The following is a 16599-nucleotide window of genomic DNA, read 5'->3' as shown; positions in this document are numbered from 1 at the left end:
AAATTAGTGTGTAATTAAAGTATAAGTCAGCCATGAAATAAAAACTTATTTTCTTAAAACAAATATATTTTTGGATAGTGTTTTTTAAAAAGTTGAGAAAATGATTCATAAAACAATTACTTTAATGGCTAGAAAGTACAGTAAGAAATTAAACATTAATGCAACTGTCTTTTTTATTTCCAAGAGTTTTCGGTCCTTAAGTATACTTTCAAGGAAAAAAACATCCTCAACACCAAATCCTGTTGACACTATCTCTTTCAATCTTTCTTAAATAGATCCTCCCCTCTCCATTCTAATTATGAAAGACTGGGTTCAGGTTGTTCTTATCCCTCATATGAAATATATTAATAGCCTCCCAAGATGCATGTCTATTGTTAATCCACCTTTTGTTCATTTATTCTATGAGGAAGATAGTAAGAAAGAAACTTCTGAGTTAGAAACCTCTGTTATTTGTTGCTTTATACCACCAATCCTCACAACAGCAGTTCAGAGAGGCTCTTGAATGGTCTAGACTGCTTCAAGAAAGTTCAGACCCGAGGTAGGGGATATGCTGACCTAAAAGTCTATAGTGCTTTGGAAAAACTTCAGATGTGAAGTATTCGCCCAACTTCCAAGCCAGACAATAGGTTTGATAAGACCTTACAAAGTAAAGGTAAGAACACTGACGGTCATATTGTGAGGAGGCAGGACAGACAGCATGCCTTCTCATACTGCCTAGGGGAGAGAAGACAGTTTTAGCATTGCAAGAAAACAACTCTGCAACAGCTAAGTGTACAAATTCTATGAAATTATCTCATAGATAAACTCTGATAAGGAAGGAAGAATAAACACACGCGTGCATGTATGAAGTAATGGCAGAAAGACTACAAATAATGTAATGTTCATCAAGAGAGAATTGGCTTAATAAATTGCTGCACATCCACACCAGTAAAATCTGAAAGATGAGATATAATCACATGGAGAGATTTTAAAAATATATTAAGTAAAAAAATCCAATTGCAGTATATCATTTAATTCCCATTTATATAAAAAAGTAATATAGTTTTGGGTACACGCATATCTATGCAGAGACTATTTCTGGATAGTTATGCAATAATTTATGAACATAGGTTACCTGTGAAGAATAAAACTAGGAGGGTCAGAGGAGTACTGTTCCTCATCTCTGCCCTGCTGTGCTGAACTTTTCCTCACATATGCCTTTCTCTACTGTCAGAAATTTTCTAGTAGTATGGATTACTTTTGTAATGTAAAAATAGTCAATGGAAAAGAAAACTAGCATTTGATGACAGCTTCTTCTATCACATTCTACTTACCTAACTTCACACTAGCTAAAGATACAGCAAATAAAATAGATGCCTGACAAGCATGCCCAACACACACTTATTGACTATCTTCTAACCTACTCTGTGCCAGGACTGTTTAGGCAGTGCTGAACTGTTCAGGTCTTTAAAGTAAAAATGAAGGAAGTAATAGTCCCAGCTTTCAAATTCCCTCCACCCACCCCTCAGCTCCCATACCATCCCAAAGAAAGGATATTTTTAGTCATGACACTCTAGAATTAGAACTGTGATTAGAAAACACTATGATGTTAGTGACTCCTTTTTTTTTTTTTTAAAGATTTTATTTATTTATTAATTTGGCAGAGATCACAAGTAGGCAGAGAGGCAGGCAGAGAGAGAGGGGGAAGCAGGCTCCCTGCTGAGCAGAGAGCTTGACGCAGGGCTCGATCCCAGGAACCTGGGATCATGACCTGAGCAGAAGGCAGAGGCTTAACCCACTGAGCCACCCAGACACCCCTAGTGACTCTTTTTTAATTTAAGTTTATTTATTAAAGTCATCTCTACACCCAGCTTGGGGCCCAAACTCATGACCCTGAGATCAAGAGTTGCACGCTCCTCTTACTGAGCCAGTCAGTTGCTCCTCTTGGTGACTCTTTTTAGACAAAGTGCTGTCTCTGCTAAATCCCCAAGGAGGCTCTTTTCCAGGGAAAACTGGCATGGTTGGGTTAGATCTCAAGATATTAACTATGTAAGAGGAAAGATGAGCCAGCCACAGCATGCGCATCTCATTACCATCATTCAGTTCTCTTTTAGTATCTTTCTTCCTTCCTAGTATCTCCTTCTTCCTCTCAGAGCTGGGCCAGGACTTCACCAAGCACCCCTGGTTTTTACCTTAAAAGTGAATCCTTCCCAAGGGCCAATTAACTACCATCCTTCCTGGGAAACAATGGCCTAAATATGGTTGGCCCAATCTTACCAGGTGTGAATTTTTAGTATACTATTATTCACATTTATAAACACGCAGACACTTGCTTCCCTTTATTTCCCATGGAAAAATCATTGTAATAATATTCTTTAAAAATATCCTCAAATAAACATTTGTTATTGCCTTACACATATTTGAGCAAGAACGGATGAAGCTAACACATACAAAAATAAAAATTACACTTTAAAATAATGTCAAACACTTATAATACAAGTATTGGTTGAAACAATCATTTAATAATCATCTAATGGCACTACTGGCCCCAAAATTTACCCTACTACTCAGCCTCCTAAAGCAGACATTGAGGGAACACAACACAGGACTATGGAGAAAAGAGTCAGGAACACCACAGACATTCAAATTGTAGAGCTAGTAGTGACAGAAAATGATGAGAAGAAAGTGGCTCCATAGGCCACCATGAAACACGGGATGACCCCTCACCTTCTCCCTTACCTCCACTTCTACCTGCATGTATCACAGGACTGCAGGTGTTAAGCTCCAGTGGGAGGTCTGCATACATGTAAAAAGTAGAAAATGTAAATGGGGTGAGGCAAAGTCTAAGGCTGCTGAGCTGCTGAGGCCCAGGCTGCTAGCTGTCTTCCTGGAAGCATGATCAGTCCTGAGGAGGACAAGAGTAGTGAGGAGGGCCCAGGTAGGGGAAATTGGAAAGTGCCTATTTAAGTCTTACTTTGGTTTCAAGGATAGATGGGGAAACCTTCCAGGTTTCTTTCCATGTAGCCTACTCATGTCCAATAATTTAGGAGAAGAGGTAGGAATTCTATCAGATGAAATAGAAAAGAATGGAGAACACAAAAGAGAAGTACACACACTGAAGTTTAAAAAGTATTAATTTGCGGGGCCCCGGGGTGGCTCAGTGGGTTAAAGCCTCTGCCTTCAGCTCAGGTCATGATCCCAGGGTCCTGGGATCGAGCCCTGCATCAGGCTCTCTGCTCAGCAAGAAGACTGCTTCCCTTCCTCTCTCTCTGCCTGCCTCTCGGCCTACCTGTGATCTCTGTCAGTCAAATAAATAAATATAATCTTTAAAAAAACCTATTAATTTTTATCCTCTTGTTATTACTAAATAAGTGCCAAAATACTGCCAGAAATAATCATACTCCGCTCAGTCTGAAATGACTAATTTTCATTTTATATAATTTGGTATGGCCATAAAATATATTAATGTGAATGTGTGTGTCCACTGGCATGGTTCTACCATGACAAGCTCTAAGTTGATAGTTTATCTGAAGATTTCTTTTGGTTCATAACTTAGGCCATCATGTGGAAACCACCCCCCCCAATTTCATATATAAATACACACAAAAATAAGCATTATGTGAAAAGTAAATGTAATCTATGGAATATGTATCCTCTGTAAATAAGCATGATCAAATTTATAGAAACCATGTATCCAATGTTCTGTGACAATTTCATGCCTCTCATCCTTGCCCCCATCTCCTGGATTAAGACAAGTCTTATCCATAACACCTTCTATTCTTTCTTTGGGTTAAAAAAAGAGGGGTCAGTAATCCTGTACCAATAGCAGGAAAATTTAGGTCTTGAGGGACACCCATAGACTGTCTATATTTAGAAAACAGAGGGGCACCTGGGTGGCACAGTCAGTTCAGTGTCTGTTTTTGGCTCAGGTCATGATCCCAGGCTCCTGGGATGAAGCCCCACATTGGGCTCACTGCTCAGAGTGGAGTCTACTTCTCCCTCTGCCTCTGTCTCTGCTCCTCCCCCGGCTTGTGCTCTATTTTTCAAATAAATAAATAAAATCTTAAAAAAAATAAACTTTAAATAAAATCTTAAAAAAATAAACTTTAGAAAATAGAAAGGTAAAATAAAATTTTAATGATATAATTTTATCTAACTGAACATTAAGAGAAAATCATTCTATGTCATATAGTGATCCTAGTAAAACTTATACACCTCAGTATCTTGTTCAACTATTAAGTTCCATTTAGCTCAAAATATATTTCAATGCCATGTGCAGTTTTCAGTTACAGAACTAAGTTGAGTTTGTGGCTACGACATACATAGTACCCCTCTTTGGCAGGTTATTTACCTTCCTGTTACCAATTCTGATATGTATTAGAAGTAAATGATTCACCATCACTGAGTTCCACAGTCAGACCCAAGCGTCACCGAGCTCTGACTTGAATGGAAATGACTATGTTAAAGGGAAAATGGTCTGAGAGAAGGACAGCCTCTCTTGAAGGGCAAGGGAAGGTTCACCGACCTCTGGGCACTCTACTTCATTGTGGAGAATCACTGCTTTGGGGAGGCAAAAGACCCTATGGCCCATAAAACCTGATGATATTAAGAAGAGGGAAGGAATTTACACTTAGAATCCAGGGTCACTGCTAGAAATACAACTTTAAAAATTCAAGGGTAAGGAAAAATACTATATTTAAAAATGAATTACTAATGTTCTTTCCTTTAAAAAGTATCTGGTAAACCCAAATCATACAGATGTTCATTACTTATTCAATGTACACCATTGAGAGATAAATAGAACTGTTAGAATACAAAAACGCCAAGGGTAATTCAACTACTGCAATGTAAGTGTGGCATAACTGATTCGTCATGACATACAATTTTCTAAAAGCTATTCTGTTAGAAGGCAATAAATGAGTGCATAAATGATTTACATTCTTCTGAACCATGGTTATTATTCAGTATTTTATTCTTAAAAATATATATACCCTCTACTATTATGTTTATTCTCTAGAGTATAATAAAAACATAATTGAATTTGATGAAAAATAGACTTTATTCTAAATGTAGCATAGAGCACATACAACTACTCCCTTATTTTATCCCTCGTGAAGATCAATGGTCACTTGAGGTGGTTATGTTCTAGGTTTGTTTTAATATATGGGCAATAAAATATTTTTAATTTAAAAATTATATCCTTATATTCCATGTCATATTTTCTTTTTAATAACATCTGAGTTTTGACCTAAATAACAACTTATGAATGCAAAATACAATATTTTAATCACTGTTTTACTTCTAAGCATGATTTCTTATTGACCAGGTAGGGCAGGAAATTAACTACAGATGGTTTAGCAAATAAAAATGAAGCAGTCTATAACAAAAGTGTCAGAGTTCAGTTATTTGTTTTGTTTTGAAAAACCCTAAATGCTATTATGAAGACAGGTTACCTCTTAACAAATATTTAAAATTTGTTTTAATATAACTATTTCTGGAATTTAGATAAATGACTTGTAAATATATTTAAGCTAGTATTACTTTCATTTATAAGTTTCTTTGGGTTAAGAATTGTGCCATAAAATATATTAATATATAATATATAAATTATATAAATATGCAATTTCACTAAAGTTTAATACAGTTATTTATATTTATATATAAATTATAATACATAGGCTATAGTATGTTAAATCATATATATGCCATCTTTATAAAAACATACATAAACACACATACGTGTATGTATGTACGTGTGTGTGTGCATATATATATACATATATATGTGTATATATAGGCATTGCAAATGCAAATTCAAAATAAGAGGCTTAATTCTCCCTGTTGAAAATAAGGAAACAGACTTCTCTTTCTTCCTTTTTCTTAAAGTATCTTAGAAATCTGTAATTTTAAGAATTTTTTCAACTCTATGAAATGTGTCCCTTGAAAGACTAGAGAGACCTTTCATCAGCTTTCTCAGCCAGGACTATATTTCCTAAGAACCTAAAAGCCATCTTTTCGAAATGCAAACAACCAAGGGAGACGGTTCCCTGGCTCTGAGTTCCTAACCAAGAATAGGAGCCTAACTTCAGTACATGCTTTGTTCCAAGCTACAAAATCATATCTTGTCATAAGGATAAGAGAAGTGTGTTTCTTCTCGGGATAAAACCAATTAGCTAACACAGGTATCCTTTAACACAGGTAAAGTTATGATGAACTATGCATGTAAATATGCTACCAAATCCTCCACTTGAAGCCTAACTATCACTTAGCTTGAAACCATGTTTGTAATGAGTTGTACCTACTGGCTTATATAAAGGGATGAGATTCCCAGCTCTGTCTTTGCATTCTCTTAGCAGAATGCCTGTGATAGGCACTGCACCCTAGTTTAATGCCTGTTGAATAACAGCAGTGTTTTTGTTCTCTTCTGCCTTTTTGGAGAGAATATCTGGGATGGGAGATTTTGTTTTTAATTATAATTCCCCAACATTATGTTTTCTTTTGAATTTAAGTTATTTATGCCCTTTGTTATGACAAAAAATTGACTGCATTCTTAAATAAAACATAAGGAAAAGAAATCACAGGAACATTTCACTTGCTTGGTTTAGTTTCTTTGACAATTCAATACAACTAGTCCTTAAATTTTAAAAAAGGAAATGCTATGAATCATTCTACACTAGAAATTTTTACTGTAGTTTGCATATTTATAATCTACATGAGGTGACTTATTAGAACATTTAACTAAAAGGATTCAAATAAGTGAACTGCCTTGACTGACTCTAAGATCCACAAACATATAAAGACAAAGTCCTTTCTGTCAAAAAACATATATGGGGGTGCCTGGGTGGCTCAGTGGGTTAAAGCCTCTGCTTTCGGCTCAGGTCATGATCCCAGAGTCTTGGGATCGAGCCCCACATCGGGCTCTTTGCTCAGCAGGGAGCCTGCTTCCCCCTCTCTCTCTGCCTGCCTCTCTGCCTGCATGTGATCTCGCTCTGTCAAATAAATAAATAAAATCTTTAAAACAACAACAACAACAACAACAAAAAACCCTTTTACGAATGGCAAACTCCTTAGCTGTCCTTGCCACCCTTAGTGTTTGGTAGCACTAACTTTAGGAGCAGGTGATGAAGACTAACCTTGCATAGCAATTCTCTATGGGGTCTCTAGCCTTCTGAGTGAAAAAGGAACATACAATGACAAATGTTACATAAAAATAATATATTTTTCATGTTCTGTTTTCAACAACTCAAGAAATCCATGGCCTTATACTAAACCATTTTATTTTAACACCTTAATTTCAAATTTTTAATTTCTATGCTTATCTTTCAAGTGAGGATGCATAATGCTAAGCATATTAATGAAAATCCAGGCCATCAATATTGGCAAACTCTAAGAAATTAATAGAGATTCAATAAACTTTAATTTACCTATTTGAAAGCAGTGCCTAAAGTTTTGAGTCTTATTAAAAGTACTAAGCAGTTGGTTAAGTGTCCACCTTTGGCTCAAGTGGTGATCCCAGGATTCTGAGATAGAGAGGGGCTCCCTGCTTCTCTCTCTGCCCCATCCATCGTGTGTGTGTGTGCGCACCTGTGCTCTCTCTCTCTTTCTCTCAAAAAAATAAATAAAATCTTAAAAAAAAATTATTAATCAGATAAAGAAAAATCATGTTAAATTCTTGGGGGGGGAGGTTTAATCAATTCTTTTCAGGAGAATTAATGATACTAAACCTAAAATGATCTAAAAGTATTTAACACTAAAACTAGACTAGGTAAAAAGTATGTGTGAATGAAATATGAAACCAACTTATTTTAAGTAATTAGCAGTATTTACCTTGTAGCATTTTGTTCTATCTCTTCATCAATGTCACTGAAGATCTGCTTAAACTCCAAGTCTCCAGGAAATGAATCTAACAGACAATGTAGGTCAAAAGAATTATGGGAATATTCATCTCCACAATCCATTCTGAGGAATAAGAATAAAAAACATGTCAGTTCCTCTAAAATAAAGAAAAAAAAAACCCAAAAACCAAAAAACAACAACCCTCCAGTTGTGATACTAAACCAAAATAGAAATTTCTACTTATAGGTGAAAAGAAATATAGCAGTAGGAAAACTAGGGTACTATTAAACTAGGCAGAATGTTTGGTTATTTAATTTTCATGAGGTGTGACCTAATTTTCCTACCCCTCTACGGTTTGAAAGCTGTACAAAACAGCACCCCTCAGAGTACTTAAGCATCCTCCTGCTTCTCACTGTAACCAAGAGCTCTAAAGGAAATCATATAGCCTCCTAGACCACTGTGACCAAGGGTGGTGGCAGCAGAATTCAACTTCTTCCCTCTACTCTTATTGAATAGTGATTGACCCGAAATCCTAAGTTCAGAATTTTAAGTGTCATCCCCTAGCCCTGTTTGCGTGTGAAGAAGGCAAAATTTTCCTTGAGTTCCTCTATCACCCCTGTCAACCTAAATAACTATAACTAACTAAAACTTACATATGCCACTCTTGCTAGAGAGAGATGCATTTTTCCACTATGAGATCATTCTTTCAGTCAGTCCATATATACTCTTGAATGTTTGATATATAAAAGGCACTGCTCCTGAAGCCAGGATGAAGTTGTAACAAGTCAAAGTCCCTGCCTTCATGGAGTTTTTAATCTGTTTTAAGAGCACATAAGCAGGGGTGCCTGGGTGGCTCAGTGGGTTAAAGCCTCTGCCTTTGGCTGGGTCGTGGTCCTGGGGTCCTGGGATCAGCCAGCATCCAGCTCTCTGCTCGGCAGGGGGCCTGCCCCCACCCCCGCCTACTTCTCTGCCTACTTGTGATCTCTGTCTGTCAAATGAATAAATAAAATCTTTAAAAAAAAAGAGCACATAAACATATACTTCATAAAAGATCACATGCTAAGAAGTACTATGAGCACAAGTAGAGCAGAGCAATGGGACAAACTAAAAATAATGGAGATGGGGCAGAATGTGAACCATTTTATTTAGGAATATGTTATTTTTTGACATAAAATAGTGCTTATAAATTATGCAATGACTGATGGTATAAATGAATAAGAAATTTAAACATTACATCATTAAAAATATACATCGAATAAATATTAATAAGATAAAGGTGAAGGGGATGTGGTTTTAGTTGAATAAATACAAAAATACCTGAAAAATTATCTAAAAAATTTTACAGAGGCTAGCTACAATACTAATAGGCTTCCTCATCTTCAATTATTTAATTACAAGAAATTCAGCTAATTTATTATCCTATAATGAAATAGCTGAAGATTTCTCATAGGCATCATCTGGAACTTCAATGAAGTAGCCTTGGGGTAAAGCTTTTTTTTAATTTAAATTTTTTAGAGATTTTATTTTAAAAGGAAAATATCCAACCAAAACATTTTAATATAAAAGCCTATGGCATCACAAGGTTTTTCATTTATAACTCAGCTCCAAAAACAGAATAATCACAAAAATAAAATATCAAAATTTTTATACACTTAGATCATCCTACACTTAGATCATCCTTTCAAAATATTTTGCAGTACAAGGTGTAATATCTCGTTGTGAACAAATAATTACTTATAATGTGTCATAATAAATGCTAATTTGAAAACAGGCTAAAAAATAGCCAAAAAATTATAAGCTAAATGGTAGAATACTGTATATACATCAGAAGTTCTACATCTTGAGTGGATAATATATATATATATCTATATATAGATATATATCTATATCTGTATATCTATGTATAGATATACAGATATATGGATATATGTATACATAGATATATCTATAGATACATAGATATATCTATAGATACATAGATCTATACATAGATACATATATATAGATAGTATTTATAAAAATATAAATACTACACAGCCATCATAAAACAAAATCTTGCCATTTACAACAACGTGGATGGAACTAGAGGGTATTATGCTAAGCAAAATAAGTCAATCAGAGAAAGACAATTATATGATCTCATTCATATGAGCAATTTGAGAAGACAGAAGATCTTAGGGGAAGGGAGGGAAAAACAAAACAAGATGAAACCAGAGGGGGGGACAAACCATCTTTCTCAGGAAACAAACTGAGGGTTGCTGGAGGGAGGGGGTGGAGGGATGGGGTGGCTGGGTGATGAACATTGGGGACAGTATGCGTTATGGTGAGAAAATAAATAATAATAATAATAATAATAAAAGAAGAAGTTCTACATCTTTAGGGCACCAAAACTTTAATACTTCCATATAACCAATGAGTCTGAGATCCTGAGATCCTCAGCTCAACTAGTTACAGCTATTATCATAATATTTTCTTTATACTAAATCCAACGGTTAATATTACTAATAATGAGTTCAGCTTCTATATTTGCATATTTTTTTAATCTCTTGGGGTAGTTCAGATGATCAGCCATTCAACAATTGTTATAAAAAGTAAAACCTCACCTTTGCTATGAAAAAATTTGATTGGCTGAGGGCTTTGTAGGAAACTCAAACTTAGTAAACACGTTGTAGCTAGCCTCTCTAATAAAACCAGTTGCATATTAATACTCTGTTCAGACTTGTCTTACTTGGTCAATACTATAAAGCCCCATTAGTTCAAATTCTACATATTCAAACAAGATAAAAGGTATAGAGGTCAGCTTAAATATAAGAGCAAAATAGCAATATGATTATGTATCCACTATGTACAAAATAATACACATCATCTTCCTTACTCCTCATAATAACTCTATAAAATAGTTATTATCCTCAATGATAGGGGAGGGAATGTGAGCCCAGAGATTGACTAACATGCACATGTTTCATAGCAGCTACCTAGTGTTAAGTGTAGAATTTGAACGGATCTATTTGGTTTTAAAATTTAAGGGTGTCTGGTGTCTTGAGAAATGAATCATTTACTGCATACAAAACACAGTTTTGGAGAAATATTAGCCAAAATGTTAAAATGGTTATCCCTCAATATTTAGACTACAGTTGATATTTATTTTCTTCTTTATACTTAGAATTTTCCTATATTTTGGCAGTAAGTACTTATTTTTGCATGTTAAAAAGTAAAATTCAACCAAGTGAATTTGAAGATCTAATTCGCTTTGCTAAATGATGACTCAGCAGCACCACATCTAGCAAATAGAGAAGCATTCCCAGGAATTGTACAAAATGGAAAGATTTTATTGAACAGGGTAGGGGCATAACAGTAATTAGTAAAAGAAAAGGACTGTTCCAGGGCTGCCTGGGTGGCTCAGTTGGTTAAGCAACTGCCTTCAGCTCAGGTCATGATCCCAGTCTCCCTTTAACCTTCTCTCCTCTCATTCTCTCCTTTAAAAAAGAAAAAGAAAAGGACTGTTCCAGATTCCAGACCAGGCTGTTTTCTAGGGGAAGTAGCAAGGGGTTTTATCATGCAGATTACGTACTCTTTTATTTATTTATTTATTTGTTTGTTTGTTTATTTTACACACAGAGAGAGAGAGAGAGAGAGAGAGAGAGATCACAAGTAGGCAGAGAGAGAGGGGGAAACAGGCTCCTCGCTGAGCAAAGAGCCCGATTCGGGGCTCAATCCCAGGACCCTGAGATCATGACCTGAGCTGAAGGCAGAGGCTTAACCCATTGAGCCACCCAGCCCCCCCCCCACCCCCGACACATACACACTCTTTCTTTACGAGATGGAGAGGACACAGGTGAGAGGACATATTGGCACTGATAGAAAGAAAAGCTTCCTAATTGACCACATTTCTGATGGAAGTTGAATTGCAATTAGATTGGATATTAAACCCCAGTTTGAAAACTTGGTCTGAGAGACACCTTTTTGGGCCTGCGGTTTTCTTTTTTCAAATATGTAATTAGGAAAAATATTTAACGGAGGAATTATGCCCGCTCTCAAGGGGCTTTTAATCTCTTATTTTACATTTTGTCTTCATTTGAAACATTTTCCAATCTTAAAACCTCTCTTGCCAATTTCAGTTTATCATTCCTCTCAAAATCTAACTCAAAACTCACATAATTCCTAAATTCCTCTGGACTAACTGTGAATATTTCACCAAACTTTTCACATTATTTTGTGGTTTTTGTGCTTGCAAATGCTGTTAAAAGAAATCTGTTCTTCTGTGTTATTGTGGTATTAAATGTGTGTTATACCTTTCATTGAAACGAGTTCTGGAGTAAAAACAACAATGGACTGAAACATGTTGAGCATTCAGATGGGGTTCGGGACATGATTTTGAAGGATACCCAATATACACAGTTGTGTGATTTTCTCTGTCTAACCTCAGTAGAGAAGTTAATCAATAAATACAATGAATACATTAAGGGAATGCCATTTGACAACAGGGTACCAGAATGAGGATGGTTCAGAGCTTTCACATTACTAGCATCCACCTGTGATGTTTCTGTATTTAAGATACCGTTCTAAGGTGATGAAGGACAATAGAAAAGTAAAGAGGTAAAGAGGCAGCAGGTTTAAAATTCTGTGTGATAGGATAAGAGAAAACCTCATGAGCAAAATAGAATAGGATGAGGAAATTAACCAGAATGAAGAGAGATTCACAGGACCAACAAGAGAAGTAAATTAAAAGGGGAAAGTAGGCTGTGGTAAGTAATGCTCAAGTTTGAACTTTTAAGTTCAAAACTTTTTCAAGTTTGAAAAAAGTTTGAACTTTTAAGTGGTAGAACAGAATGGCAGTGATCCCTGCAGGACTGTGGTGACAAAAAGCACACACTGAATGGGAATGAGTACAGGCACTAGTCCTCTCACTTCCTTCCATGCACTCCATGGGCATAGGTTGTGACACTGTGCCTGGGCATCATGGGGGGGGGGCAGGGAGGAAAAAAGAAAAGAGGGAGATTGGATAGTGTCTCCTCTAAAGGAGTAGAGGCAGTAAAGAAAAATAAGGCAATAAACAAAGGAGCCAGTAGAAAGAGCACTGTTATTCTCTAAGTAAAAATAACTATGACCTTCACAACAAAAAAAGTGAATAATTAAGGGACTAACGTAACTTGACAATTATCTCAGTGGTACGTTGGAAATGCAGAAAAACCTTCAGAAAATTTGGAGGGAGGAAGGAAGTGGCTATGGAGTTGTGGGTCAAGATTGAGCTTCACATTCTGATTATGTTTCTGTACTACTATTATCCTGTTGTCATAATGAATGAAGTCTCTTATCCTAATCCGTGATCAACCAAAAATGGGAGTTGAAACTTTATTTAAAGTACAGTAACTCTGTTTTTGAAATTATCATTCCACAGTACTATTTTTAAATGTTCATTCTCCTGTAATGTTTCTGACCATTTTAAATATAAGATTAAAAAAACAGTGCTTAATATTTCAAACAAATATTAATAGCCAATCTAATATTAATTATTGCCTTTTAAAAAAGAGTAATGTTTGAAGAATTATATCTAAGCCAAACATCTGTAGATCAAGTTTCAGCCACAGGCAAATTATAACAGTTGAGTTATAAATTCCTAAGAACAGTGACTATAATAAAATATGTACATATTATAAGCACAGCCAGAAAACATTAAAATAAAGCAATAAAAAAAAAAGTCAAACCTCATGTGATCAAAAGAAAGCCCACAAAAGTAATTTTGGAATATCACTTGTCTTTTAACATATTTTAAAATGATACCTTTCTAACCTAGGGTCTCTTTTTCATTATTTAAACACATATAATGATTAGAATCCTCATTTTATCTTTTTTTTCCTGTGTCTTCAATAATAAATATCTAGAGTGCCATGTTTCTTATAACCAACCAAATGTATGCTTTCTCTTAATCATCTATACACTTAGAAAAAGTGAAAAAAGATAGACAGACCAACCATTGGGAAAAAATCTACACTGCAAATGAATTAGTAAAGGGGAAACATTAGGACCACGTGACTTCTCCTCCATGAAAAAGCCCAGAAAGGAAGGTCACATGTCTTTTCAGACCTATGCACAAACTGTGAACTTAATCTGTCCACCAGCTCTAGTTTACCTTAAGTCCTACTGTCTAGCCTAAATAAACATGTTTAAAGAGCATGGTAAGGAAATGTTTTAATTAATTAAAAATTTATGTTCCACATTTAACTAAACAAGTTTCAAAATGTTCCATGATACTAAAACACATTTAACTCTTAAACACTACTGAATCAAGAATCAATAGATTTGAGTTCTGATTCTAGCTCCGTTAATGTGACTTTAAATCACTTGATCTCTCAAGAGAGACAGAGCTCACATTCCTCATTTATAAAGTGAGATGGATGGATTTATTAGGCTCTGAGGTTTCTTCTAGCTATAACTTTTCTGTATTCTATAAGGAATGGCAGGAGGAGGACATATTTCTGAATACCCCCCTCAAATTAATTCTTCCAATGGACTATTTCAATCATTAATAATATCATTCTTCCTGTGTCATGCACTCAGAGCAAATTTTAATTATTTCCTTTTCTCTTCCCCAGGACTGTTACATGAAAAGCTTACATTGAATCTATAGCTCAGCAAGAAATAAGATGTGAAAAGAGGAAATGTGAGGCAGCAAGTAATAGGTAGATGCCCATACTGATGTTTCCCCCCAAGCCCCCAGATTTCTAAAATATTCTAAGAAGCAGCTAGCCCAAGTTTCTGAGCTCCCTTAACTTGGCATACTCTTCACTTAACAGAAGATGTAAAAGACCAGCTGACTTTGGGTATTATGCCTCCACAAGGAACAGGATGACAGTAGGGAATCACACCTTCACAGACATCACGTATCCCTGACCTATTATTTTTTGTATTTTTAAAAAATTCTTTGTATTATTATTGCTGGTTTGATTTGAGTTGCTGGTTTGAAGAAAGAAAAAAAAAGCAGACTGAAAACAAATTTTGTCCAGTTTTTTTCCCTCTAGTCTGGCTCATTTTTACTTTTCCATCCATACCTAGTCACAAAGTAGTTCTGAATCATTCACAAAGTCCTGTCATTATCATAAATATTATAAATTTGCTAAAAATCAGTATCATAACTTTCCCTAGGTCTTAAAAATTTCATCAGTGTATTCATTTATTGAGACATGGATTAAAGGTATGGTGGCTAAATAGTGATTTTAATGATAATTACAGCTAACTTTTACATAGGATTTTTATGGACCATAGACTGTTCTAAGTACTTTATATGTATGAACAATTTTGATTCTTACCATAATTCTATGGGATAGGTACTATTATATTCTCCACATGAAAGATGTACAAACGTAGGCACAGAAAGTTTTCTTTGAGTTGCCCAAGATTACTTGCATAGGAAGTGGCAAAGCTGGGATTGCAACTGTTTCAAATGGTTTCCTTAATCCCAATGCTATAAACCGCCCCCTGCATAGATTTGTATTAAAAAAAAAAAATCATTATTTTACATCTTATATGTATTGACTTATTTACCACCATATGTAATTGACAGCTTTCCCTAGGACCATTATAAATCTCCTTCATTATGAAACCAATTTCCAAAAATAAATTTTTTTAAATTTTTAAAAAATTTTTAAAAATTTATTTGACAGACAGAAATCACAAGTAGGCAGAGAGGCAGGCAGAGAGAGAGGGGGAAGGCAGGCTCCCTGCTGAGCAGAGAACCCGATGTGGGGCTTGATGCAGGGCTCCATCCCAGGACTCTGCTGAAGGCAGAGGCTTTAACCCACTGAGCCACCCAGGTGCTCCCCAAAATAAATTTTTGAAGGCAATATCTTGCCCCTGTGGTATTTCAAAGTCACCAAAATTTATTTCTTTTCATCAATTACTAGAAGTTGAAATTTTAATGTTTTAGCCTCTCCAAAGACTGAGATACAACCCAAAAGGATCTCAATTTGTTGATAGTCATTTAAAATATCTATGCATTAAAGTCTTATATTAGGAAATATAGAACTTGATATTCTTTTCTTTATTTTCTCAACTCTCGTCTATGTGTTAGGATTCCTACCACAGACTGGTGTGCTTTCTATTAATAATTGTGGAAATTCTGATTATTTTAGTTGTATGAGTGGGACTGTTAATATACATCCAATAAGTAAGCATATTAACATGTTATGGCTATTAAAATCCCCTCTGTAACTCCTCGGTAAGTAATTTAAATGTGTATGTATGAGGTAGAAATTGACAGGATCAGTCAGAATACACTTACTGTAGCTTGACAAGCAAACAGAATTAACTGTCATATGTTTTACCCACAAACCTGACACTACTTTATTTTTCAATGCACTTCTCTTTCTAGAAAATATTTTTATTTATTAACTCTATAATCTTTAATATGCAATCCTAGCCATCTCTTGCTTTAATCCAACAGTGAAACCAAGATAATGTGAAACCAAATTTTAATTCCACATTCTTTTATAACTTAGCACTCACACATTTCACATCAATTAAAAGTCATAATATTATTATATATTTTTAGATTAGATCTAAAGATAGTCAAAAATCATGGGGTTAAGGATTAACTAATGAATTTCCAGGCAGAGTAAAAACCTTATTAATTTGGAAAGTAGTACAGTAGAAAGTTTAAGTTATGGAGTATTTTTAAAAAGGAACTGTACTGCATATCAACTAGAAATAATAAATACAGCTTATAAGATGTGTTGATTACATTTTTAAGGAATTTTCTTTGAATAACTAGGTAAGAATGATTTAAAC

General features: G+C 35.1%; 1 protein-coding gene across 1 annotated transcript in view; it reads right to left on the bottom strand.

The window, feature by feature from the left end:
- KIAA0825 (KIAA0825 ortholog) overlaps positions 1-16599 on the bottom strand; it is a 406891-nt gene that overhangs the window by 344105 nt on the left and 46187 nt on the right. The window contains exon 3 of the mRNA XM_032335741.1: positions 7807-7938. Within this exon, the coding sequence (XP_032191632.1) occupies positions 7807-7937 (131 nt within the window). The 5' untranslated portion in view covers position 7938. The remainder of the gene's footprint in view (positions 1-7806; positions 7939-16599) is intronic.

This window comes from Mustela erminea, chromosome 3 (genome assembly GCF_009829155.1).
Source record: "Mustela erminea isolate mMusErm1 chromosome 3, mMusErm1.Pri, whole genome shotgun sequence".
Lineage (NCBI taxonomy): Eukaryota > Metazoa > Chordata > Mammalia > Carnivora > Mustelidae > Mustela > Mustela erminea.
The sequence above is the reverse complement of the archived record's forward strand: the minus strand, read 5'-3'. Positions and strand labels throughout refer to the sequence as shown.